The sequence below is a fragment of the Sitodiplosis mosellana genome, unplaced genomic scaffold, assembly GCF_009176505.1.
Source record: "Sitodiplosis mosellana isolate CC-2019 unplaced genomic scaffold, AAFC_SMos_1.0 Smas_scaffold_6191, whole genome shotgun sequence".
NCBI lineage: Eukaryota > Metazoa > Arthropoda > Insecta > Diptera > Cecidomyiidae > Sitodiplosis > Sitodiplosis mosellana.
This window is the reverse complement of record NW_022601432.1, coordinates 970732-997598: the sequence shown is the minus strand read 5'-3', so window position 1 is coordinate 997598 and position 26867 is coordinate 970732. Positions and strand designations below refer to the sequence as shown.

At 37.1% G+C, this 26867-nt stretch overlaps 1 protein-coding gene across 8 annotated transcripts in view; it reads right to left on the bottom strand.

The window, feature by feature from the left end:
* Nucleotides 1-26867, bottom strand: part of LOC129576603 (WD repeat-containing protein 47) — an 83366-nt gene that overhangs the window by 13417 nt on the left and 43082 nt on the right. Inside the window, exons 1-4 of one of the 8 annotated variants that reach the window (XM_055461896.1) lie at nt 16228-16415; nt 15029-15695; nt 14347-14764; nt 13399-14239 (exon numbers count right to left, since the gene is read on the bottom strand). The exons of 6 other annotated variants lie outside the window; for them this stretch is intronic. In XM_055461896.1, coding sequence (XP_055317871.1) covers nt 13399-14239; nt 14347-14651 — 1146 coding nt within the window. In that variant the 5' untranslated portion in view covers nt 14652-14764; nt 15029-15695; nt 16228-16415. Of the gene's footprint in view, nt 1-227; nt 11627-13398; nt 14240-14346; nt 14765-15028; nt 15696-16227; nt 16416-26867 lie in introns of those variants that run through there. One more of the 8 variants, XM_055461898.1, reaches the window with a different exon arrangement.

Genomic DNA, 26867 nt, shown 5'->3' with positions numbered 1-26867 from the left:
TCAGCGACAAACAAATCCGCGCTGAGAATGATGAATGGCAACATAACCGACATTCATTTGACAAATAAAAAAAGTATAGCGAAACAACAGCAAATAATAGAAGGCAAGAAGAAAAAAACAGGAGCATCAATTTAGATTGTGAATAGGCCGAAATATTTGTGATGAATATATTTGTATTTGCTTAAAAAAAAGAGAGAGAGAGAGAGATCAATGATATTCGATCGAACCTGAAAACGTTTGCCGAAACTTGAGGTTTCTACTTCGAGTAAATTGTCCATGGATCGTCGAACGCCGTGTTTCAAGAGATTCAATGGGCCACCGGTACCGCCGCCATTGCCGCCGCCGTTGTTAAGCCGGTTCTTTTTGAATTCATTGTAATTCTCCTTATTGTAAGTGGGCCAATCGGTAACGATTTCGGTTCGCACATCTTCCATTGATTTCGATCGAATGCACGTGGCACATGATGATCGAAATACGGGCGATGTTTGTGTTGGATTTCGTAATTTTCGGAATCGATTTTTCTCTTTTTCTTGTGGCATTAGCATGAGATTACCGTTGTTCGGTGGATAATCGGTTGTGGTGCGGCCATAAAATGAACCACTGCTGCCATTCGATGGTGGCGGCGATGGCATTGCTAGGCTATTCTTCATATACGGCTGTGAAATGAGATAGTAATTTTTCGCATTTTTCTTGTTTGCTAAATTCATGGCCGACGCATATTTTCCTTCGGCTGCAGCCGCTGCAACCATGTTGAACTGATGAAAATTGAATTTGTTCGCTCGACCATAAATGGAATTATTGTAGCCGTAATGATTGCCATTGAAATTGTTATAGTTGAGTTTGGTGGGCGGTGGTGGTGGTGGTGGTGCAGCAGCAACAATAGCGCCCGTGCTTAACGCTTGATATGTAGCCATTTGTGCCCGAGACATCGGAGTTCGGTACATTGGAGGCCACGGCCGAAGCGCATTGCCACCTGTGTATCGTTTGGCCGACGACAAACTCGACGGTGCATGTGATGATGGCGCCGAATAATAGCCCTTGTTTGATTTGTAATTTGGAATATCTCCGCTCACCATTTTCACTTAATTTTTTGTTCAATCTTCGCTTTATTTTTATTTTCTCGTACAAAACAATCAGAGAGACTGAGAATTGATGATATGACAGAAACAAATAGAAAAAGAGAGTTTTTCTTCTTTTTTTTTTGAAGTATACACTCCACAATTACCGCTTCTCAATTTAATCTCGTCGTTGAACTTTGTGCATTGATTGTTATATTATTGTTGTAGTTGTTGTTGTTGCTCTTTGCCTAATTAATTATCGTCTGTTCAAGTGAAGACTTTCTGTACAACACATTTACTTTCACTGAAATTAAATGAAATTTGCATCCAAATCAGTCCTTTTCAACACGTTTACGCCGACCTCACAATGATTTACCAACTTGAAAAAACAATTGAAATTTATTATTCACACTCAAGCCAAGCACACACATATAAACACTCACACAGCACCCCTCGATTACGATAGTTACATAAATTTGACTGTAATTAATGTAATTCGCAGTCTGTCTGTGATCTTTTTCGTATTATTTGTATTATCGGCGAATCAGTTTTCGGATTAAGCTATTAAATTTCACACAACATTCTTCTCACTATCATCGAATTTTCTTCTCTGTTTTTTTTTTCGTTCAACAACAGCACAAATGGAAAATAAAACCCGACGTGCGCAGAAAGCAACGCAAAAATTGAAATGATTTATAGCGGTTTGCTGTTTTTTGGAATTTCACATGTCAATTTCTTGTGTCTGAGTCTCTTTTCATATTCGATTCCCATTGAAATCATACAAAACCAACGAAAATGAAATAATAACTTCTAGTTTTTGTTTCTTTCTTCGAGAATTCTTTTACTCTATTGCTTGTGATGTTCACCGTATCGAATCAGTCATAATAGTCATAAGTGTGGCTAGATGCGCTCTCTCGCTCTCAACAACACTACACCGGTTTCAACTTTTATGTTTATATATGTAATTCCAACAATAATAGCTAACTGTTCCAGCGCATTCATACACAATAGTTAATAAACGAATTCGTATTTTGCTCAACTTCTATCTCACTCACACTCTAAATGTGTGTGCGCTCGCGTTTCGATTCTCAACCAAAAATAATAACAGTAGAATTGTATTCTTGAATTTTATTCACTTTTTGTTTGGGTCTAATCGTTGAATTGTCTACTTTTCGTCTGTTCTTTCAATGTTCTTCTTTGAGAAAAAAAAAACAAAACAAAACAAGAAGCCAAACTAAACTTCATTTGATTCCAATCGAGATCGATTCTTTTCAATTCAAAAATCGTTTCGCTCAATCAATTCACACACTTCAATAATGTACGGCCGTGTGTATTTTTCTTCATCAAAAAACACATTCGTTGAACTTTTGGACAGCGCAGAAGAAGAAGAAGAAGAAGAAAAAAAAAACCTGTGTAATGCAGTTACTGGCCGTTTTATTAACACTCAAATGTTCGGTTGGCATACGTACACCAAGTTGCATGCCATTCGATGCGAATTATGAATTCATCTCTGCGTGTCTTTCGGATTTGTTTTTTTTTTAATGGAACAAGTATTGCAACATAGTTCTTGACGTTGCCCCGTTTCAGTCTCTGATTACTTTTTTACAAATTGAATTCCTTTGCCGTTGCATCGGCTGGGAGCTTGCGGTATAAAATGGTCAATGGATCTGTAGTGCTACTTCGAAAAACCTGTCGCGCACTCACTCAACAGCAACGCTGATTCTTAATTCTAACGCTAGAATCAAGATCAAACTAAAAAATATTTTCTAGCACTTTATGCACTTTATACGCACACATTGGCACGAGATTGAACGAAGAAAAGTCTTTTGTGCCACTTTGATAAATGCAATGCATAGAAATTAATTATTTTCTATGATGATTTATCGATGGAATAATTTTATTTTATTTTGCTCAAGGCGAAAGGTGTTTCATACTTGAAACAAGTATACGCAATGAAAATATAACCGAAACCAATGGATGGATTCGACGAAAAATCCGCGCACGCACTTAAAAACGAAGCAACAAACAATTCTTAGACGAAGCACAATATTCAGATACGTCCGATATGCTTGAGCTCTATTATTCAACTACTTTCTTGTTTGTGCGCGCTGGGAAAAACGGATCGACCAACAAAACAGTATGGAGTGCAGTACACAATCACTCGAGAGAGCGCACATTTGTTGTTTTCATGTGCGCTGTTGCTGTGTTGTGTGGTTTGAGCGCGCGTACGGTTTTCCAAGCCATTCGCTGCTTTCATAGACCATATCGGTTGTGTGTTTCTCTTGTTTAACACTATTCGCGCGTGCACACGCGCACCAACGCTCAAACACACAGTCGCAAACATCCAAACCGTGCATACGCACACACACACACATAGAGAGAGATTCACGCTCACCGCATAGAACATCAGCGGTGGTGAACAGGCTCATTGCGAGCGCATTTTGGCATTAAAGGTGTGCGAGTAAGAGTTTTTGATCGTAGAGGCAGCAAAGCAGCGCTTATCTATACAACGGAAAACGATTGCAAATGTTAGGAAATGAAGGCTTTTATTCAGCTCACGATCGCACGAGCGAGTGTGTTTGAATGAGCAAACGTGAAGAGACAACAATAGCTCACAGAAAATACGAACAACAAGAAGAAGAAGAGAAAAAAATGGCCATACCGTAGGCACAGATTCAGTGTATCGTTGTTTTTTTTTCTCTTCTGTTGTTGAACATCGATAAAAAGAACAAGAGAGCCGGGAAAAGCCAACCATTAAACAGGTAGAAAATACGTTTAGATAATACACACCGATCGTATGTGTGTGTTTGGAGTTTTGTGAGTGTATGATGGAAACGCGAGCATAGAGATGTTTCGCTTTTGCGCAAAATTTACATTGATACAGAGCACTGAGCGCACTAACCGATTGAAATAAAGAAAGACAACAAGAGTAGTGGCAGCAGTGGCGGCAGCATTAGCAAAGAGAAAAGAAACGACGAAATAATAAAGGCAAGATCAGCAACAGTACCGTGATGCGAAGAACACGTTTTTTTCTTTGCTTCTTCTGTTCGTGTTGGGCCAACGTGTTCGCGATCAGCTTATCGACGGGCCCAGAGACACAGAGGAAATGAAAGAATGTTGCATGAAAAACGATAGAAAGAAAATATAGAAAATAAACGGTTAGAAAATCGTTATTTTTCCCTTCTTCTTCTTCTTCTTCTTCTTTGGAATTTTGAGCAATGTTTTGTAGTCTGATCCCTCTTGATTGTGCATTTTTTTGGCTGCAGACGACGCGATCTGGCTGGCTGGCCGGTCGATCAACAGCCAATTATCTGAAAACCGAAACAAGTGCCTTCCATTTTGAATATAGTGCACATCACAAATGCATGTTGTCACTGGGATACTGAATATTCACCAACAACGGTTTCAAATGGCAGTGCGTAATCCACATTCAGCCGACACGTTCATTGGTTATGCATTGTGCACTGCTCTATGTCGTCGTCGCCGTCATCGTCATTGCACAAACGTAACCGGAGCAACGGATTTTGCGTAAACCGGACGACGCTTAACATATCTAATTAGAATAATAAATAAATCACATCTCCTAATAATGGGCATTTTGCTTCGTCGCACCGAGACGCACATACACATAAACAACCATTTGCATTATTCAATTAAAACGCCATTTGGCAACGGTTCTGTAACTCTGGCGAATTGTGTCACAGGGGGATAAAACAATTGATACGTGAGTGTACGATGCAGTGTATACGGAAAAATGCACATAATCAGTCATAGTAATAAAATCACACCTGCTGAAAATGATCATTACCGTGAGCAGCGGTGTGCATGGCATTAGAGCGCACGGCAGTGCGGTGAAACATGCGAGAGACAACATTGTGTTTATTGTGCGATTCAACTGTACAATGTATGCAGCCGCGCACAACGAACCCAAAAATGGGCGAAAATTGTAACAGGAGAAGTGTATAATGTCGGTTAGGACGACTAGGCTAATAACCATCAATTGTGTTGATCGTTATTTCTGCTGCTGCTGCTGTTGCTGCTGCGCATTTGTTACATAAATCAACAGTTTGTCCATTTGTGCATAGTAATTTTAGAGTTGAATGCGAATGTCGGTCGTTGATGTGGAAGTACCGAAGAAAAAAACAACGCATTTTTCTTGTTGAAAAGTTGGTCAGCAGGCCACAATTGAATGCAATCCTTGTACAAAACAAAAACCAATCGATTTGGTCAATTTTTTTCTTTCGTTTGTTTACCCATTTTGATACTCATCGCATTACCTTTCGGATTTTAATTTTCAAATAATTGATTTTGATCGAATTTTAAACCGCGATCACTAATTAAAGAAGAAAAAAAAACTCCATAAAACAAAATCTAAATAAATTTCCATTTTACCAATTTCAGCGAGTGAAGAGAGATGAATATGGAAAAATGTAAAACATGCATTTCAATTCGCATTTACACGTTCGCACTACGTTTGCGCTAACTAATGCCTTCGGCCACAAGTGATTTGATTGATTTTCTTTCAAAATGAAAAAAAAAGCAAACAAACCGAAATCATAAGAGCGCAACACCAATTTGCACCGCCTTTTCTTGGTCACACTCAAAAAAGCCCTTTCATTTGAATATATTCCATTTTGGTATTAGCAATGCATTATGGAAACATGCGGAACCGAATCAATGGTTTTTTGGATTCGATGAAAATTCAAGCAAAATTTGTAGTGGCCACTGCCGCAGCAATAGCAACAGCCCATACACGTAACGTTGAAAATGATATAGCAACGAAAAAAAAGCAAAACTCGAAAATAGAATATACCACAAATAGATCAAGTGGAAACATTTTCTACGAAACATGCATAAATAACGAATTTTCGCTTTTGTTTCAATCTTTCTTGTGCATTTGCGCAATGTATTGCGATATTGATAATTTTTAATTAAATCAGCGAAACAATCTCAGAAAAGTGAATGAGTGAACAATAAACAAACAAATCAATGGATACATAACACAGCCAAAGAAATAGAGAAAAAAAACGAATAAAATGAAGCGTTTATATTTGAAAATGTAAATTAAAATGTAAAACGCGGCAGGAATTAAAAGAAAAGTATCCATAGTAAAGAAGAGAAAAAGTGAGTTGGGTAGTGAATTGATTTGCACACTAATTTTGATTGTAAGATTATGAGGAGGATGTCAACGTGGTGTGCTTAATTTCCGCACTTTCAAAATGACAAAAGACCACTAGGACCATCAACAAGTATATATCGATCAAACGAAATAAAAAGTGGACCATTAAAATACCAACAACATACTATGTTGAACATAGGTCAGCACTTTTTTTCTTTTTTGATATGTGTGTTGCGATAAGCATGCGATTTACCATTCTATTGTCCGAAACGTCTAAAATCTTATAAAATCGGTCACACATTGGATTGAGTTTTGCTTTCTAATTAGATTCATTTGTTGCTCTTTCGATTTATTGGCATTTGAATTGAGAAGATATTAAGAGGATGTGTGCAGTGTGCACTAACTTCAAAGTTGTTACCTTGAAACAAACAAATTGCATAAACGTGCCACGAGATGTGAAGTGAGCAAAAATGAATGGAACTTGATCTTCGACGATTATTATTACACTGTGTATTGATGCAAATAATAATATTATAGCTATAACACTATACCAGCGTTGAAAGCAACAACAACAAACGAAAATGAAAAAAAAAAATGACGATGCACACCATCTGCATTTCATTCAGGCCTCAGCCCGAGCGACACGTTTACGCATCGAACCGTATCTGCAAAATCGAACAACAGCAACATCAACAACGAGAATCTAATCGTAACAGCAAAATGGCTCTTTTTGCAATGCAATTCTTGCAATCAATTGGGGAAAAAATCGCAGCCACTTTGAGTGCTCGTCTCTTATGTTTTTTTGTTCGTTAAATAAATATCAACTTGTCGTTTGCGATTGAGTGTCTAGTTAGAGTTAGGTGGCCCGTTTTAATTTTCCTCTAGTCATCGTTCGATTGATCGCAGGAAAATGGTCTGCATATATGCTGAACGTGATTCAAACCGAACGTAACCAAAAGCGCACGCACACACACACACACACACACACATTCGTTTACTGATTGCACGTTACGGATTTTCTCCACTCACCTAAACATTAGTCTAATTTATTCATTGCTTTTTGCGTCTGCACTTTTTTCTTCTTCTTCTTCTTCTTCTTCTTCTTCATTTTTTGCTGTTATCGCGCCCATTTTTGTAATCGTCACTGTTTTTACTTCGCCTTTTAATGAATCGGAAAGGCATTTTGTGAAGCAAAAACAAAAACTACGAATGGATTGATAGAGAAAAAAGGTTGGGTTTCGTTTGGTTGAGATTATTATGGTTGACAGCCCTAGAGCGAACGGAATTATCGAGATGCCCGCTCAAAATATGTGAAACTAATGCCAAATTAGCTTGATCACATTTTAATTTTTAAAATATGCACGATAAGCACAAAAGAAAAAAAAATACCTAAAACAAAAACCCATTAGAAACCTCCGTAGTTTTGTTGATAAGACATCCGAAAAAAATTACGATCTCCTTTCGTTTCGCCGTAATTTAAAAATTGGCTCGTTGGTGTGTATGTGTGTGTGTTCTGGCTTTCGCACACCATAATTACGTATCATACATTTTGCACTGAGGCTGTTACACTTATATTATATGCACCGTTGCAATCAACCGGTTGTGTACATTTTCTTGGTGCAGTTTCTCTCTCTCTCTCTCTGTCTTTCTCTCGGCAAGTGTGCGCGTATAGCAGCGACATTGACCGCATACACTTCAAACCGCTGCTTGCAATTTATTACTCCAATCATAAATGGTTGGCTCTTTTTTGTTGTCTTGCTGTTGTTCATTGTAGTTGCACTGGCATATCGCTTCGGAATTATTGTTAGTGTGCCTTGGGCCGTAAAATCAATTCGATAAAAATCATAAAAGCAGCAACAAATAAAAATGAAGCAAAAAAAATTAAATTGCATTGAACCAAGGATATTGAACATATATTTTAACGAGTGTATGTTGTTTTTTTGTCGTATTGATTGTCTCCAAATAAGGTAAAATGGAAACTTTCACTGAAAAATGCGTGCAAAAGCCATTGACCAATCAAATGATATACGCGTTGCGTATCAGAGTTCGTCGCCTGAATCTTTTGTGCATATGATGGCGGAATTTATTGTGTACAACGAGGGTTGGCTGCTCAACAACCATTGCCGACCAATTGTCCGACGAGATAGAGAGAGAGAGAGAGAGAGAGAGAGAGAGAGAGAGAGAGAGAGAGAGGAAAAAGAAATAAAGAAAAACAATGATAGCAATGTTAATATATGCGAATTATTCCGTTAATAAAATTCAATTTCAACACCTTGGCTGCAGGTAATTACGAGCGGATGCCAAAAATGGTCAAAAAAATCCGAGTTGAAAATTGATGAAATCAAAACTACAGACAATTTTGTTTTCTTGTGCAGCAGCAATAACAACAACTCGTTGGCACGTACAATATCAGAGCGTCAAGCGCGAATTTATGAATTATTATCATCGCTGGCATCTTTGGCACTTGATCAAAAAATTGTATTTTTGGGACTTGAACTGATTTATGAGTATTTAATTTTCGTGTTAAGTCACATGAACGGGAACGAATGAAACAACGACGACTCTTTACGTAATCAATTGCACCTAATTTACTCGTCTCTGGTGTAAAAAAAAACAACAGCAACACAGTCATTAAGCGGCTGATTTCTATCAAGTCTGGCACATATGTAGCATGGTACACCATGGCCATTAGATGAATTGATATACTTTGTGCAAAGAGATCTTAAACACCAAAATGTCTTATAATAATGGCATCGTAATTTATGGTTGTAATTAAATCGTCGTTTTGTTGGTGAGATTCACCTGTGTGTCGGTATGTTGAAATTGATAGCCGTGTTTTGGGGTGCGCCCCCTCGAACAAACATTTCGCGACGCAGACGAAATAAAAACCAAATCGGGATGACACATTTTTATGGCCAATCGCCAAAAACGAATAATTACAAGAAAAAGAAGCACAAATAGGAAGAGAACCTTGATCAAGCGCTAAGATATTTTTAAGCACAGCCTCTTTTAGACATAAAAATGAGCGAGAGAGAAAGAGAGACTCTAAATGATGCAAGTACCACAATAAATGCGGATGAATTATGGTAATATTTTTCCCTTTGCAAGACAAAGCAGCACATACTTCCATGAATCAAACAGGCAATGCACATCACGGAAAAAAAGCACACACACAGAGAGAGAGAAAGAGATACGTACGAAATGGTTTCTATATTTTCTTTTCGTGTCAGTGCACGAACGAGTCAGTGGAGCATCGAAGCGAAATCGGTATGCGCGTCGCGCATTTTGACTCTTGATTTGCGTTTTATTGTGCTCACGCTTCTCCGTCTCTCAAATGAAAAGTGCGAAAGAATTATGTAATCTATAAGCATAATGAATTTTCTTTCATTTCGTTCGTTGGTTTGCGTGCATCCGCAGCAGCAGCCGATTTCTGAACCTGGAAGAGGAGAGATCTGGAGATGTGTTATGAAGGGAAACACACAAATGACTTTCACGAGTAAGAGTTTCGCAAGTGAAACTAAATGGTGGCGATAGAGATAAAGAGATGTGTGAAGTTGAAATAAAATCGAAAATGCATGGAACATGAGCCATGAGCAGATCAGAATGCATTATTTATCAATTGCATGCTCAGATAAGTTTTCGGTACGGGCGGCTGCCAACAACGGCAACGCACAATTCTTTTCTCACTCAACTGATTCGGCCGAATGTTAATTTGCTTGATGCATTTTAAAGTAAAATGGAAAAATAAACGAAATAGAAATCAATTGTGTGTGAATTAATTTTACGCACCATGGAAAATGCAAACACTGAATCAAGCAAGTAAATGAAAAGATCTTATAAGGCGAATAGAGTGTCTACGACAGTACATACGCAAAGCTCAACAAATGAATGATGATGAAGAAGAAGAAGAAGAAGAAAATACATCGAATGAGCTCTCGACGAATATGCCGCATTTTAAATAAAATTGAATAAAAATCCGTCGACTGAAGTGAATGATTTTAATTAGACAACTAATAAAATCAACAAGAACTTTGACGGTGGTTGCAAGTGAGCGAAAGAGAAACAAACGAATTCCAAAGCGATGAAATAGACAAGCCAAAAGCATACACACATGCACACATAGTATAACTTTGTTTATTTCCTTTTCACCCACATCGAATTCATTGCGCTTCAATGAATTTCAACAACACTATTAACAATTCCTGCATCGGCACCACCTTCCTGTCATTTGATGCATGCGCATGATAAAAACGCTTAGAATATGACTGTGGTTCTATGCAAGAAAGAAAAGAAAAAAATACATGAAGAACCAAGCAGTTCGATCGCAAATCGAACCAAAACAACAATTTAAAAATAGACAGAGGAAAAAAACGACGACTCTGTTTTAAACGATGTTGTTTGCTACAAACAACAACAGCAACCATAACAAAAACAATAAATGGTCATGTGTTTATGATTGTCTAATGGCAAAAAAAAGTTGATGTGGCTGTTGTTGTTTTTTGATGGTCCAAGCAGTACTTGATTACGTGTGCACGTGAGAGAGCCATCCTTCATTAGGTTTTATTGTTGCGACTCAGTACACAAGTGTTCTATTCTCGATTTTATTCAACCGTCTCAATGACGACGCTTCTTGTTCTTGCTTCATTTTAGAAAAAAATTCTTAATTTTCAATTGATTTGCATTTGTACGCGTTAAGCGTCTTATTTCATTGGCGGTCGTTTGGGCTGACGGTGTTTGTGTGTGCGCTTTTTTCGTTGTTATGCGGAATGCGTGTGGTTTTCAATCAGCATGGCAAATGAGAAATCTCGAGGTCCAAAGAGTGAATGAAAGATGGCAAATCAAGATGTCGCCCACATTACACTGTCATCGATCAGCGCACGCGTTCGTGCGCTCATCGATCTTCATTTCACATAATTGAAAATCAATTAATGAATTCTAATGTGTTGACTTTTTTCTCTCTTTCTCTCTTTCTCTCTTTCTTGAATATTTTTTGTGATTTTTCTAAGCGTGACAACACTATTCATGTTCTTGCCTGAAAATTGGCTTTGAAATCATTTGCTCGTTTTTCGTGCTCATTAGTTATCGCATTTTATTCGCATATTGTACATGTTATTCGGTAATCGATTTTTTTCATTTCTTTATCGAAACAAAAAAGAAAAAAAAGAGCTGCAAACACACGTGCTCAACGGTTCATATAGTGGCTTTTTTGTTTGATGATCGCGCAGCACATGAACTTCAACTCACGATATTCACTAGTTTCGAACAGTTATTCCATTTTAATGCCCAATAAAATGTATTCGATTACGGCACCGAATTGTTTTTTTTTCTATTTTATTTTTGTTTTGGATGTGAAACCATATCGATATGCGAATTGATCGATGTTTGTGTTATTTGGTTTCAAAATTTGACATTGAATTTCTGGAATTGATGGATTTTCTCCTTTTCGAATCTCACACGTTCAGGAAGTTGAGCGCATTTGGCCGAAAGTCTATTCAAATTTCGAAATGTAGTGCGTAGTTTTTCTTTCGCGCATAAAAATTACATCGTCATCCAAATCCTATAGTTGAATTTCATTCCAACTTAACTGTTCTCGAAGTTCGAGACTCGAACTACACACAAATAAATGATTTCTTTTTTTTTCTTCATTCTCTTCTTTTATGTGCTACTGTTAAATTCACGTTCGCATTCATAGTCGAATAGTTTGTTTTTTTTTGGGAAGAAATGTCCAAAGTTGAAATATATTCAAAGTGAAAAGACATGAATTGCGCCGTTTCTTTTCTCTTCGATCTCGGAATGTCTATTTATCATATTCAAGTGTGACTCTTTTTGTAGCTGCTGCTGCTGCGGTTGTTGTTTTCTAGATGACAATAGTTTCGTCAGTCATGACTTCTAAAAAACCACCCACCAGCTTACTATCGACGGACAGTTTTTACATTCCAAAACACCAACAGGAAAATTATTCCGAGTCGTAATAGATTGGTGTATGTGTGTCTCAAAAAAATAACAAGCAATTTACAAACTGCTAGACACCTAACGAGGCAACCCGTCATGTACATATAAATTGATTTGATGTGTTTTTTTCTTCTTCTATAATTGCGATTACGGTTCGATCTCAAATGGTGTGGAAGATTAAGCATCTTTCTCGTTCTTAACTGAGTATTGGGAGGAGGAGGAGGAGGGCAATATAAAAAAAAATTGTCAGTTTGCAATGTAAAATATTCATTCAGCTCAAAATCACGAAATGATTGAGCCATTCATTGCATGTGGAACATTAAATTGTATTTTGCATATCGAAAATGGCAATCATGCGAGAGCTTTTTTTTTTGCTGTTGTTGTTCTTCGAAATGATTATCAATTAATTGAATGAGAATGTTGTGGTTCATATTTTACGCGCGATATTTGCAGTCTCGCCAACTCATTTCGATTAATTATATGGTCGTAGTGTGTGGTTTTTTTTCTTCTTTCTTTTCAATTGCAACCGCAAAATTTTTACGCAGTTTGACCTCAAAACATTTAGTTGAACTCGTCGTACTCTTTTGCTCGTACTCAATGAAAGAATGAAAAAAAAAATTGCTAAATGGAAGCGATCTCGAGATCGACAACGAAAAATCCAATTCAATACGAAGAAAAAAGCAGAGAAAAAGAGTCAAACACTGGATTTCGGTAACCAAGCCTCATTACTCATAGCCTATCGAGTGTCATTGTCTCATTGCGTGAATGACGTTAAACTCTTTTTTTACTTCGATGCAAAAAATTGAGAAAGAAAAAGCAGCAACGACAAAACAACCAAATAAAAACAACACACGACGAATGATTTTTGCGTCTTGAAAATGTTTTTCTTTTTCAGAGTGTGTGCTGTGTTGTTAACGGCACCCATAAATGGCAAAGGCATTGAGCCGATTCGGTGTGTGTTGTTTTTTTTCATCTTCTCTCTATATCTCATAGTTCATCGGCGCCTCTATATGCAATTCACATTGAATTTTGTTTTCGTTTTATAAATGGCCGGGTGCACATCATAAATTAATTGGTACAATTGAAACCGACTGATTTAGACCGACTATGGGGCATACATTTTTTTTCCTCATTTTCATTCATTTTGGCGATGGAAACGTGAGCGACCCCAATTCTAAGCTCATCACATTTAAATCGGTTTTACGTTAACGTGTTAGTGTGTTGGGTTAGCATAGAGTGGAAAAAAACAATTACTGAATGCAATTTTACCTCTTTTGTTTCGTTGTCAATGATAGAACTCAAATTGATATCGCCCGATGCAGTTGAGCTCCGACGCGAATTGCGACGCACATCAAGCGAATCGACTGAAATGCGACGATTTGCCAAATAATTACTCAATGAACCGCTCGAGTCACGACGACTATGCCCAACAACGTGGTTTTCCACATTTGACGATGCTTCGTCACCATCTTTTTCCCAAATGGTTACATGCTTCGATACATTGGCCGTGGTTAAATCGGTGTTGAAGTTTTCTTTGTTCGTTTGATCGCTATCGCTTTTTCGTAGGATCGAACTTTCGGGCGATGCAGTGCCATTCGCACTTCCATTTGCAATCGAATCGGATTTGTATTCAAAAATTTTGCTCACATAATCCCGTGGAATGCGATAGGATCTCAATGAATCTTTGCGACCATAGCTGTCACGACGAACCAGATTCGTTCCACCGGTGCTATCGGGCCGCAAGTAAATGCTATTCCCAAAGCTCAAACGACGAAAATCATCGTTCAAACTATCGCGTTTATTTGATTTATAGTCAGAGCTATCTTTTCGTGACAGAACACTGCCATTGCTGTCTTTGCGCGACAGATTATTCGTACCGAAGCTATCGCGACGATTCAGAGCAGTCGAGCCGGAACTGTCTTTTCGATGGAGTGCCGTTGGCGTGGCAACGCCGCCATTGCTGTCGGTGCGTCGCAATTGATGTGTTGAACCATAGCTGTCTTTACGTGACAATGGTCGGGGCTCAGGCGTTGCTCCGCGTAACATCGATGGAAATCCTGATGGGTGTTCCAAACCACGGAACATGCTCGGATTCCATGAATATCGTTTCCTTAATTTTAGAACAAAAAGCGGTTTTCAATTGAAGTTTGATATGTTTTTTTTTGCTCCACAAATAAACTGATCGAAAGTCGAAGGTCGAATTATGTTTTTGGTTACCTGTTTGCATCCGAATCGGATTTGTCGCTCGAAGAGCGTCTGCGTTGCACGGCTGTGTATGTGCTATCACCGTTGCCATTGCGATCGCGATCGACCGAATCACGTTTCCACAAAATAGGATCGGGCGATTCACGTTTCGATATTCCAATCGGAAATGAGATGGAGTCACGTTTTTTCAAGCGATTTCCATGCGCATCGCAGTCGTTGTCTTTTTCCACAACGCCAGCAAACTCAATGGTATGTGTTCGTTTGTTGGGCACAAAAATTGCTTCCAACTGTTTGCGTTGCTCCGTCGTTTTGCCCATTTTATTTATTTTATCTTTCTTTTTTGCACCTGTGCCAATCACTATGCTTCTTTTTTTTTTCTACGAAAATTTTCAAACTTAAAATTGTTCACGAATTGAATTTTCAACTTGATCTAAAATAAATGTTTGACCTGTGTTAACATTGAACGTTTCACTCACTAAGGATTCGAAATTTGATTAGAACTGAAAGTGATCGTTGATAGCCTCTGTGAGGCTAAAACTTGTATGGTATGGTATGATTTAACTTCACGACGGTTTCAAAGAAACTGTCACACATTCGAGAAGAACAGCGAAAAAAAAACAATTGATTTCGTTTGGATACGATGATGAGAAAGAGTGCTGGATGCACATCATTCAACTTCAAATGACAAACTTACACTGAAAGCCTGATGATCATCATTTCTTAAAATGCGCACACACGTTCAACAAGCCACAATTACGAATCCAATGAGAGTGAGAGAGAGAGAGAGAGAGAGAGAACGAAAAAAAAAACAAACATATGGGAAACAAAAGTCAACGATGACGAGAACAGTCTCCAAAAACAGCATACAAACTCAACAGAAATGATACATTGCCTAAAATGGATTACAGAATATTTGTTTGTTTTTCCCTCTCTTTCTGTCTCTTCTCTCTCTCGGTTGTGGCGTTTCACTTTTTGGATGTGTGGTGTGGTGCTCCATTCATTCCAACGATCTTACAATCATACGTTTTGTCCAATTTGCGGTGTTGTTTATAATTTTTTTTTTTTCATCATTTTGATTCCTTTTTCTTAATGTGTTAACAAATAATTTAGCATTTAGTTGACGAGAGAGCGAGAGAATCGATTGTTGTAGCCAGTTTGTGTGTCACTGTTGTGCGTTGCCAATTTCGGTTGTTGTAGTGGCGATGCGATGGTGCGTGGGCCGAAGCACAAAATCCATAGTGATATGAATTTAAATACAAACCAATATCTTAATGATTTGGTTAAATTTGGCAAATATGAAAAAAAAATTAAAACGTAGTGGATCTCTCGCTTTCTGAACGTAACCAAAAACATGACAAATGCTGGCGAGAAAAAAAAAACAAAATAAACATAAACGAAAAGAAAAAAAATCAACCAAATCTGATCATTAACAACAAATTCAACAAATTCGGTAATTTGTGTCAGGCGATAAATAAATTGATGAACAGTAGTCGGGTTGGTTTTTGGTGTGATGATATTTTTAATTCGAATTCAGTGTCTTTTTGTTTACATGTTGGCCTTTTCCATTTGGTGCATACACACAGAGAGAGACACACCGAATGCATCACATCAACTTTCACTCCAATTTTGGCAACAATTCTGTATATGCAATTCTATGCGGTAAGACAAAGAGATGTCAACACAATCTAGCGATTACGCAATCACACTAATTCCATCGGGACCACTACCGATATTCCCCATTGATACGTTGGACACTTTATTCGGATCGAACCATAACAACAACCAAGTTGTGAATTGATGTGCAAATAAGACAAAACAAAAAATATCCGAATATTTTCGTTCGATCATTTTATGATGCACTTGATTATTTTTAAATGGTGAATCCAAAAATACCCAAAATTAAAATTAACGCGAAATGTATGAATGAGCCAAACAAATATTCCTATGTCAATTGGAAATGCGTTTTTTTTTCTTCTTCGTGGAACACGAACGATAAAAACGCAAATTTATCGATTGCGGGCGAATTGCAAGCAAAACACTTTTTAGCACTGAGTTGTATCACTTTAAGCGTTCAAATAAAAATGCCACGATACAATCGACCACAACAAAATTCTGAATACTTTTGTGGCTTTTACGAAATGAACACGATGCGAGTGAAAAATAATCGATACGCTCAACTCGATGTGTATTGGGTATAATGTTTTGGGTGCTCTATCCTTTTCTGGTACATTTCTTTATGTTGGTCGCACGATTCCGGTGCACGTTGTGCTGAACGACGTTGTACGAGAAAGGGAATAAAAATTACATATTTATATGCATAAGACACACAGCATGTACTCGCAGAGCAGAGCAACAAAAGCACATATTGGCACATGGGTAGAGCCAAGTGAAAAGGCCATTTTTATTGCACAGTTTTTGATACATGTCAAAAAAAACAGGCAAACTACACATAATTCACTTAAACGCCCCACATTTGAGCCACACAACCATTTCACAGAATACACGGGCACACACCAGTATCGCACACAGATGAATCAACCAAAACACACATCTGATCGCTAAATGCATTGAATATTTGTGTATTGGTTGTTAAGCAGTATGTATGGCATAATGTGCAATGCGCCACATGCAGAGTGATTATGATTCAAACGACTTAGGATATTTTAATACCATTACATTTGAACAATTTGTACGGTCTTTTAATATTACATTGTAAAATCATCATTCGATGCCATTTAATTAGCTTAATGGAGTTATTTACGCGCTCAGAGAGATCCAAAACAAACAAATTGGATTTGTTGTTATGAAATCAAAGGCTTAGAGTGACGAACCGCTGCGTCGTGTGAGGGATTCTATTTAATCAACAGCAATGCGGCTATCTTCAATGCCATTCTTTAAACTCTATGGTTCAGTTCGTGACCAAAACGTCAAATTAAATCTGAATGGCTGTTTTGCATATTTTCGCATACCAATGACTCAATCGATGCTATTAGACTACAGCGTTAAACAAGTATTAATTCTTTTTCTTTTTCTTTTTGGTCGACCCGTCGGCTGGCTGATTGAAATGTTCAAGTGTTTCACATCGTCTGTTCAAATTGAAATTCACATTCAATTATATTGATTATTGCCTCAAACAGCACGATTATTGACTTCACGTCGATTATTACCAATCAAGCACATATTATTAGAATAAAAACAAGCCTTTTAACTTCTTGCGGTGTTTTGACAGAAAATCGTCTTGAAAAATGTTCGCTTAATAGAAGACGAAAAAAAGTTTCATGCAGACCAATCTCTGAATGGTGTAATATATTCAAAACTAAATTTAAGTAATTTTTGAAGAGATTAATCGTTTTCGGACGATTTGACATAACAAGAGTCAAATCTGGTACAATCTTCTGCAGGAAATACAATTATTTTTAATGCGTCTCAGTTGATCCGATTCATTGGGATTCATACGTATCGGTTGAGACCATTCCATATCGATCGTTCTATGTTTTTTCTTTGTTTCATTGAAAAACCTACGGTTTGTGTCATTTTTTCATTCATTTTGAAACTATTTTAAGCTTCTTTTTGTTCATCACGTATTCAGCACAATTATTCGGTTAATACATTTCCGTCTGTATGGAGAGAAAAAAAAATATGATTGGATTTTGTAGCAATTACAAGATGAAATTGAACATTACCCGGCCCTCTTATGGTAAGCGAAAACAATTAATCTTCTAATTGGACTTGCCATAAGCGGTAATCGTGATGTATACCCATTTCGAAATGCCACAAATAAATCTCATTTGATTAATAACTTTCGATCAGTTTTTATCAACCTTGTCAAACTATTACGAGCGATGTGTGTGTATGTGTGTTTTTCTTCGCGACATTAACAACTCAAGCAAAGCAAATACGACAGCGGGTAGTCGGAACTGTCGATGGAAAATGCAGAAAAAAAAACCCAAACAGCTGGATGCCGAACTTGAAATCGAAATTGAATTTAAGTTCATTGATTCCTTTCCATACTCATTGACTGAAGCGCTCAATCGTCACATCAAACACAAAGCTCGAGTTAAATGGAGCTTTTGAGCTTTGGCCGTTGAGCTTTCTCCCCCGAGAATGTGTGCAGCTTTTTATTTCACAAAATTCCTAGCCTGTTTGCAGTCTTTTGTCGTATTGCAGCATACTTGTAGGCGTTTACCGATTTCTTGTTGCCTCTCGGTTCGCTCTTTCGTTTTGATATTCGGTACGGTATGTAAATAAAATGTAGCTGTGGAATGTAGCAATTCATAGTCCGAATTTTAATGAACTGTTGTATATTGCCGAAATCTGCTCGCAGATAACTGGTTTTTATTAATAGATTTCGACAATTTGCGAGTCCAGATATTATCTAAATGACCGTTTTTTTCCCTTCTTGCTATTTGCCCAATGAGGTGATTTAATGATATGCGAAACCGGAAATCGGAGTGATATTTTTTTTCTTATTCACACCTTGTTTCCACATTAATTCATTCAACTCAATGCCTCTCACTCGAAATTCATTTCAATGATAATCATAATTATAGCTATAACACTATAGTGCCTCAGATTCTGATGCAAACGCAAAATTAGAGCATACTGGAATGGTGATAATCTTTGTAAATGACGAATATTTTTTTTTTGTTAAATTATTATTTTGATTTGTGATCCCGCATGTGAACCATTATCATCGGTTCACGTTTTTATTTTCGACACTTTGTGCATTTGATAAAGTCAAAATGTCATCAAGTAGGTGATGTACACACCAGTTAAATGATACGAGTTTCAGCCAATTTTGCCTGTAGCATAGCGAATGTGTCGCTAAATGTGTGCCTTACTCAATGTCATCTATTATAAGATAATTGATGTGTAGCATTTTATGGTGGGCTGATGGGTGTTAAAATTCTTGACTTTCATGAGTAATTTTCTTTTTACAATCAGTAATTGAATTCATCTAAAATAAAATCTAAACAACAAAAAAACATGCCTTATTGAATCAAAGACATATTTGGTTCATAGTCTTCAGGTTACATCAATCGATATAACAAGCGTTATATGATGCTTGATTTAGTTTTTTTGTGTGTGGCAAAAGTAGGGCGTCAGAAACCAACCTGTCGTCATAGCTAATATTTCAAATTCTTCGAATTTTGCACAAACTCTCTCTTCTTTCATCTCAGCTTTGTTCATCCATGTTGGTTTTTTTGTTTGAAAAGCCGCGATAGTAGATGACCTCCCAATGTAAATGCAATGTGACAGAACAACTCGTCATGGGCAAAATGTCAAAATGTGTTATCGGTTTGTTCTTTTTACTATTTGAATGTTTCGGTCGCTCTTTTAGTAACAGTTAATTAATTTGAAGGTCGAGGATTTCCGCAATTCGTACAGATTTTGGCACTGTTTTTGTTCTTTCTCATGCTTTGCATGTGTCAATTGTTTATGTTCCGAACCCATCGCTTTATAGGTATGAAAAAAGAGAACTTTGAACCTCGATAATAAAATAAGAAAAGAAAAAACTTTTTTTGCGGTTACAATCTGGACACGTCTTTTTTTAGGTTGAACCTACCTAACAAACAAAATGATTGGAAATTTTTTGATAAAAAAAAAAGGAGCTCATCTTTGCTTGATTTCAACAAACCATGATTCAAGCTGTCAATCGGTCAAAACAGAATGAGATGAACCTGCCGATTATCTGATGAGAGGTCAATGATAAAGGAATCAAAACTCAAGAAATGTCTCTGTTTTCGACAATAATTTTTTTCTATAACTTTTTTTGACATTTTTCGATCAGACTTTTCCCAAATTTAGACCGTAAATTATCGGCAAAAGTTCGTTTTTAAATATATAGTTTATTGAGCTCTTCACTTTATCAATTCGGAATCGATAGATAATGATACTGAGTAAAATCAATAGTAAATGAATTGAGTATACATATATTTGAATGGCGCTAGCTAGTTCACACGTGACCAATTTAGAACGTCTGGGAACCTTATGTTTACTGTACTTGAAGTACAGTTGAAATGATTATGATGGAAAAGAGGTGAGAAAGAATCGTGCGAAGAAAGATGTAGAACACTTGATCATATCAATTTTTTTTAAATTGATTCCAATTTTAATTCAAGTACCATTTGTTTGGTTATCATTGATTATCGTCAATTCGACCGTAGATGAAAGTAAAACCATTTTTTTCTTTGACTCCAGGAAAAAAGGCCATCAAGAAATACCTCAAAAGCAATAACGTCCGAGGTGTGCGACAGACGATTGTAATTAAAATTGAGCACGTCAATATCGCCTTGCCGTTGTGGTATTGACAGTTACGGCAAACGATTTGCGAAACAATGAAATCAATCACACATTTTTTTAAAGCGATTTTAAAAAAGAAAAAAATTCATTTCATCGCTTACCTTCTATTTTTGCAACAAGTTTTTTCTCTCTTCGTTTAATGTTATGTGTTTTGCTTGTCTTTCGCTTCATTCATATTCCATTCAAACCTGAAAAACGGCCCACACACACAACACCGCAACGGTCAAATAGTTTTGCATCCACCTTGATGCGAATGACAGAAAAACTAAACACATCGCAAATAATTCGCAACATTTCGCATCGAAACAATATTGTGTTTCATCATGGTCCGTTCGGAATGATTATTGTCGTGGAATTTGTGAGAGAGAGAGAGAGAGAGAGAGAGGGAGAGAGAAGGAGGGGGAGAAGACAAGAGAAAAAAATGGTTAAATTGATCAAAGATTTGCCTAAAAATAGTTCGGGAACATTGACGCTGGCGAGACGCTTTCATTCATTCTAGCTACCAACCGATTTGCCGGTTTTATGAGCACAACGGTCTCTTTCTCTCTCTCTCTCTCTCTCTCTCTCTCTCTGTCTCTCAAACTTCTGGAATTCCATTGCGATCTCTTGATATATTGGCTGATTGATTGTGTGGTGTGGAGCTGCCGAGTCAAAAGTTCAATAGAATAAATATTGTTATTTTATTTATTTATTTATTACGGAGCCTACATTTGTTATTGGTTGTTATGTGAATGAAATATTTGCCATTTAACAGCACACTCGCTTCGTAATTTTGTATTGGATATGTCCGAAAAACAACAAAGACACACACTGTGTACGCCATACTGGAACTCGATCACAATTTGAATGGAGCGTAAAGCCGGTGCGTTTTGTGTCTGTATTTCGCTGTCTCTTTCTCTCCATGTGTGGCTGTGAATTTCAATTGATTTTAACCTGCTTGACATTTACGTAAACAACGTGTAATCCAATCGATGCATCAGTTTGTGCTTTACAATGGCCAATGCACAGTAGGGTGTTTTCGGTATTAAATAAACAGAAAATGGTAGTTTTAGTTTGATAGAGCAGAGAATTTGGAATCGATTTCATATATTTTTGTTCGGAATCAGTCCAAGATGCCACTTCCCACAAGCAAAACAAATGTTCGTCGAATTTTGAGGTTATATCACTATTCGCTGAAACTAATCTGATATTTTCCACTTTTTTCGATCCAATCTCACTGCCAGAGATGAATTCTCAATGCAAATATTTATTTTCACGTAATTTTCATTGGAGAAAGTGGCCAAATAGTGGAAAATTCACACAAATTGTATTGCCTCTTTGACCGGTTCTTCAATCATAGAAAAAACGCCGACAAATTAATTTTTTTCACAAAAATTCATTCAATGGGCTTGAAATAGACGATAAATTATCTAAATCATCGCGGCCAAATTGCAGCAAAACCAAAACGTAAACAAAAACGAGCTATCATTATGAAATTTGGGCTTAGTTTGATGTTTGACAAGACCAAAATACATCTGCGCGAATCACTGTGCGCGAATTGACTGTGATTCATTCGCACAAGTGCATTGGTAGCCCTTCAAAATGTCAAAGAAGCCCAGATTTCATGATGACAGCTCGTTTTTGTTTACGTTTTGGCTTTGCTGCAATTTGGCCTTCCTGGTTTTGTTCGATTGGATATTTTAGTGGATTTAGATAATTTATCGTCTATTTCAAACCCATTGAATGAATTTCTGTGAAAAAAATTAGTTTGTCGGCGTTTTTTCTATGATTGAAGAACCGGTCAAAGAGGCAATACAATTTGTGTGAATTTTCCACTATTTGGCCACTTTCTCCAATGAAAATTACGTGAAAATAAATATTTGCATTGAGAATTCATCTCTGGCAGTGAGATTGAATCGAAAAAAGTGGAAAATATCAGATTAGTTTCAGCGAATAGTGATATAACCTCAAAATTCGACGAACATTTGTTTTGCTTGTGGGAAGTGGCATCTTGGACTGATTCCGAACAAAAATATATGAAATCGATTCCAAATTCTCTGCTCTATCAAACTAAAACTACCATTTTCTGTTTATTTAATACCGAAAACACCCTAATGCACAGTGCTGATTCACAACAAAATCATCATTCTCATCATGACAACAAATCGAGTGTGTACAACAGGCGTCGGACACCAACGAAACGGCTATCTTTTTGTTCCAGCAACAACAACAACATTCATCTGTTAAGGCCGTTGATTTGTTTATATTTTCGTTGTTTCTGATGAAATTGTAGAATTGTAGCCGATTGCTTCTTTTTCCACTGGTTTCTATTTACAAGCGTTGATTTGTGAACAATATTATGGTTATTATCTATCATTATTTTGCATCAGAGACCAAAGGTTTTATTGACGCTTTCGAGCGAATATGGATAAAATAACGAATTATTGCGAACAAAAATGAGAAAATATTGAAAAACCTGAGAAAAAACAATATGAGTTGATATTTTACGACTTTCAGTCACTTTTGTGCGATTTTTTCTTTGGTTTTGTTTGCTCATTAAAATTGAAAATTCTAAAACAAATGCTCTGTTCACACACACACACACACACACACACACACACACACACACACACTTCGTACCCTCTCAACACAAAGACGCACTTGAATAGCTGTTCTTTTGGTGCAATTGCGTTTTTGTTTGAGAGAAGAAAAAAACAGCGTTTGCCGCATTTTGCGATGGATTATGCTTAAATATGGCAAAAGAGATAAATTAAGCGCGTTGACCAAGTCAGCAAACAAAAGCCATTGTTTTGTCTCGCGTGTCATTTAAACTGACTTGATCGTTATCTAATCGATAGTGTTTAACTAAATAAGGCGCTACAAAATTATCGGCTGGCAAAAATCTCGATATAAATCGGCTTGATCACAGACAAACACAAGATTTAGATGTTCACCGTGTTGACAATCACATCCATTCATTTGGATCAACCGATTCAGGTAGGTATTCCGCGTAAAAATCAGACTGATGTCATGTACAATAAACACATCGCAATTTCGAATTTCAATTTCAATTGAATCTTCTAACGAATTCTCTCATCCGACACACGCTTGGTGCCAGGCAGTGTGGGCCGATTTGTAAGTGCAAATTTAATCTTTCAATCAGACGAGTTGCTTGTTATTTTTTTTTTCTCTCGCTATATTTGGGATAATAATTATTTTACAGCGAATTGAGGTTCTAAACTACGGAAAGAATTAATGCAAAAATGAAAAAGAACAATGGGCGCTGCATTGTCTCCGTGTGTACTTCATTATTGAGCATTGGGATTGTTGCATACTGTTGCACCATTGGTGTCAATTTTTGCATCAAATGTGCGAAATGAACACTACAATGAACATGAGTTTTATCCAGCAGCAGCAGTTGCTGCCGCTGCTGCAATGCGGCAATGAACATGGAAACTGGAAGCGGTTGTTAATACAAATTCAAGGTAGAGGTTATAAACAATCAACATGCATCGACACAAACACACACACACACACACACACAGGCAAATATCACAATTGCGATACTCATTTCAAATGATTCATTGTTTGATGAATGACAATAACTAATCGCGTCCAGTCCATGTGTTTTTTTCTGTTTGATTTGTTTGTAATTCTGGACGAATGATGGTTTGGTTGCTCTTAAAATGATGCTTCTAATCGATGTTTAAATGATGCTCTTGATTTGTTGCATCTAAAAGGGCAAAGTTGCATCATTGTCTCTCCGAATTGGCATGTCTTTAAGCTGAAAATTGCCGAAGCAAATAAGTGGAACTCGTTCATTCGAAAGGACCAATTTGGTAGGTACAATTCTAATTATGCGGTCTCGCAGAAAAAGTGACCGAACGCAAGAGAGTCAAGAGCGTACACAATTTCTAAATATGGATTCATTTAAAATGATTCTTTGCTCTGCAAGTCAACAAGCAAGCAAGCAGGCAATGCTTCTGAATTCAATAATTCGCAATTCAAAAACATAAACATCCAAATGAATGTGGTCGATTGTCGAAGCAAATTAAAAGCCCAGATACTTTGCCCACTTCGTTTTGTTCATTTATTTTTTTTCCTTCTAATTAATGCAGTCTGAACTGGTTTTCTTTCTCGTTCTTGCTTCCTTGGCTTCGCTCAGTGGCAAATACTCAAAGATATATGGGGAAAGAGCAGTAGCAACAGCGGCAGCCGAGAGAAATAACAACAACAACAACAACAACAACATCAATCCAAAGAAATGCATATTTTGACCAAATGCGAGAGCTTTAAATGGGTGCGAGAGTGCTTCAACACTTATGGAAACGCGTTTCGAGCAAATTTACAATTGTAATTTCAACTCGACGGCGGTAAATCGATCAACGCAATTTCCCATTTGGAAAAATGGCAAAATGAATTCGGCGTGTAAAACACTTTGGGTGCCATATTGACACTTTGCCATGAATTTAGTTTACATATTCGAGCAGCTCACTTGCTGCACATACACGCACCCGGGCGCACGCACACAGCGCTTTTGCCGAGTTCGTTGCAATTCATTTTAAATTTGAACAAAAAAAAATGACCTGCATCTTCAACTATGAATGTCCAATAAGTTCATTCGACGGCTGTGATTTTTTCTTCTTTGCAAAATGGAAAAATCAACACAACAGCATTTGATGCGCGCCAAGCGTATGTATGAAACGAACTTGTTCAGGCACAAAGCAAATTATAAAATTGTAATAAAATCATTTTGTGAGTTGAGAGCATGACGCCACACAAAATCATTTTGACTCCTACAATTAGCTGACAATACACATAAATACTCATTCCATATATGGCAGTTTTTGATAAATAAATTGCAATTAAACAGCAACAGGCAACAGACAACAACAATAATAAAAGTTAAAAATAAAAGAATCAACCGGGAATGGAGGGAATTGATCGAAAACATTGTTATTCAATTAGGACTGTGATGTGTTGTGATGTATGCCGTACGAACTCTCTTCTGAAAATGACATATAAACAAGATGCACTCAACATTGACCCATTTCAAAAGAGTTCGATTGATTTGCTCATTTGTGTCGACAGCCGATGTCGATCATCGGCGAATTCATCGAGAATTCATCGAGAATTCATCGAGAATTCATCGAGAATTCATCGAGAATTCATCGAGAATTCATCGAGTCCCACTCGTTGTGGACCAAAAACAGGCGTAATCGATTTATCGACAATTGTCAAGATCGTGATCACAAATCATTGCGATCCCCGGGTCCACAACAACCGGAAAGAAGAGTTTCATTTCATTCAACAATGACGACCGAGGCGAACACATTACGAACAAACCACAACATACACACACACACGCTGATACTACGATTTAATTAATAAGATTATTCGCATACTACACACTTGACTACCAGCCATTCTTTAGTCAATAGGCTAATTATAAGTTGTTGTGTTTTTTTCGAATTCGCTTACAAATATGATAATTTTATGCAAATTCACTTGCTTTAATATATCTTTTGCAATTATTATTTATTAGATTTTTATCACGTTTTTAGATTAAAATATAAGTAATGTGCAGATAGAGAGAGAGAGAGAGAGAGAGCGAGAGAAAAGGTATGCAAGAACTTGACTTGTGTGATATTGCCTAATCCCACAACATTTTCATCTCGATGTTTGATCTCACCGATGCAAATGGCGCATGCCAATCTAATTATCAAGTCAAATACATTCGCCTTTTTTCGTTGCTGCTGCTGTTGCTTGTGTCAAGCATTTGTTTTTTTGTTTCGGTAATGGTTTCGCTTAAATATTTATCTAAGCTTCTCTAGCTTCCTGTAGTACATTTTATTTGCTATTTGAAGTTGCAGAAAGAGACAAAAAAACCTGTTGAATTGGCGACTGTATGGATTTTTGGTGAAATTATAACTTAATTATCATCCGACTAGTTTTTATCCAATGAAATGGGCAGTTTTGTTATCATCACATTTCCATTCTCTTGCCACTAGATCCGTGAAGTGTTTTTTTTATCAGCATGACGGTGTTTTTTTCTTGTCTACTGTTGTTGTATTGAAGAGATGGGCCAAGCCCGTTGATATTTGTGTTACGCTTCGACAAACAGCGTCGATGATAAAAGAATCAAGGTCATTGTGATTCTATCGAAATGGCAAGTGAATTGATATGATTTAAAAGCACACACTCAGAGAGAGAGAGAGAGAGAGAGAGAGAGAGAGAGAGAGAGAGAGAGA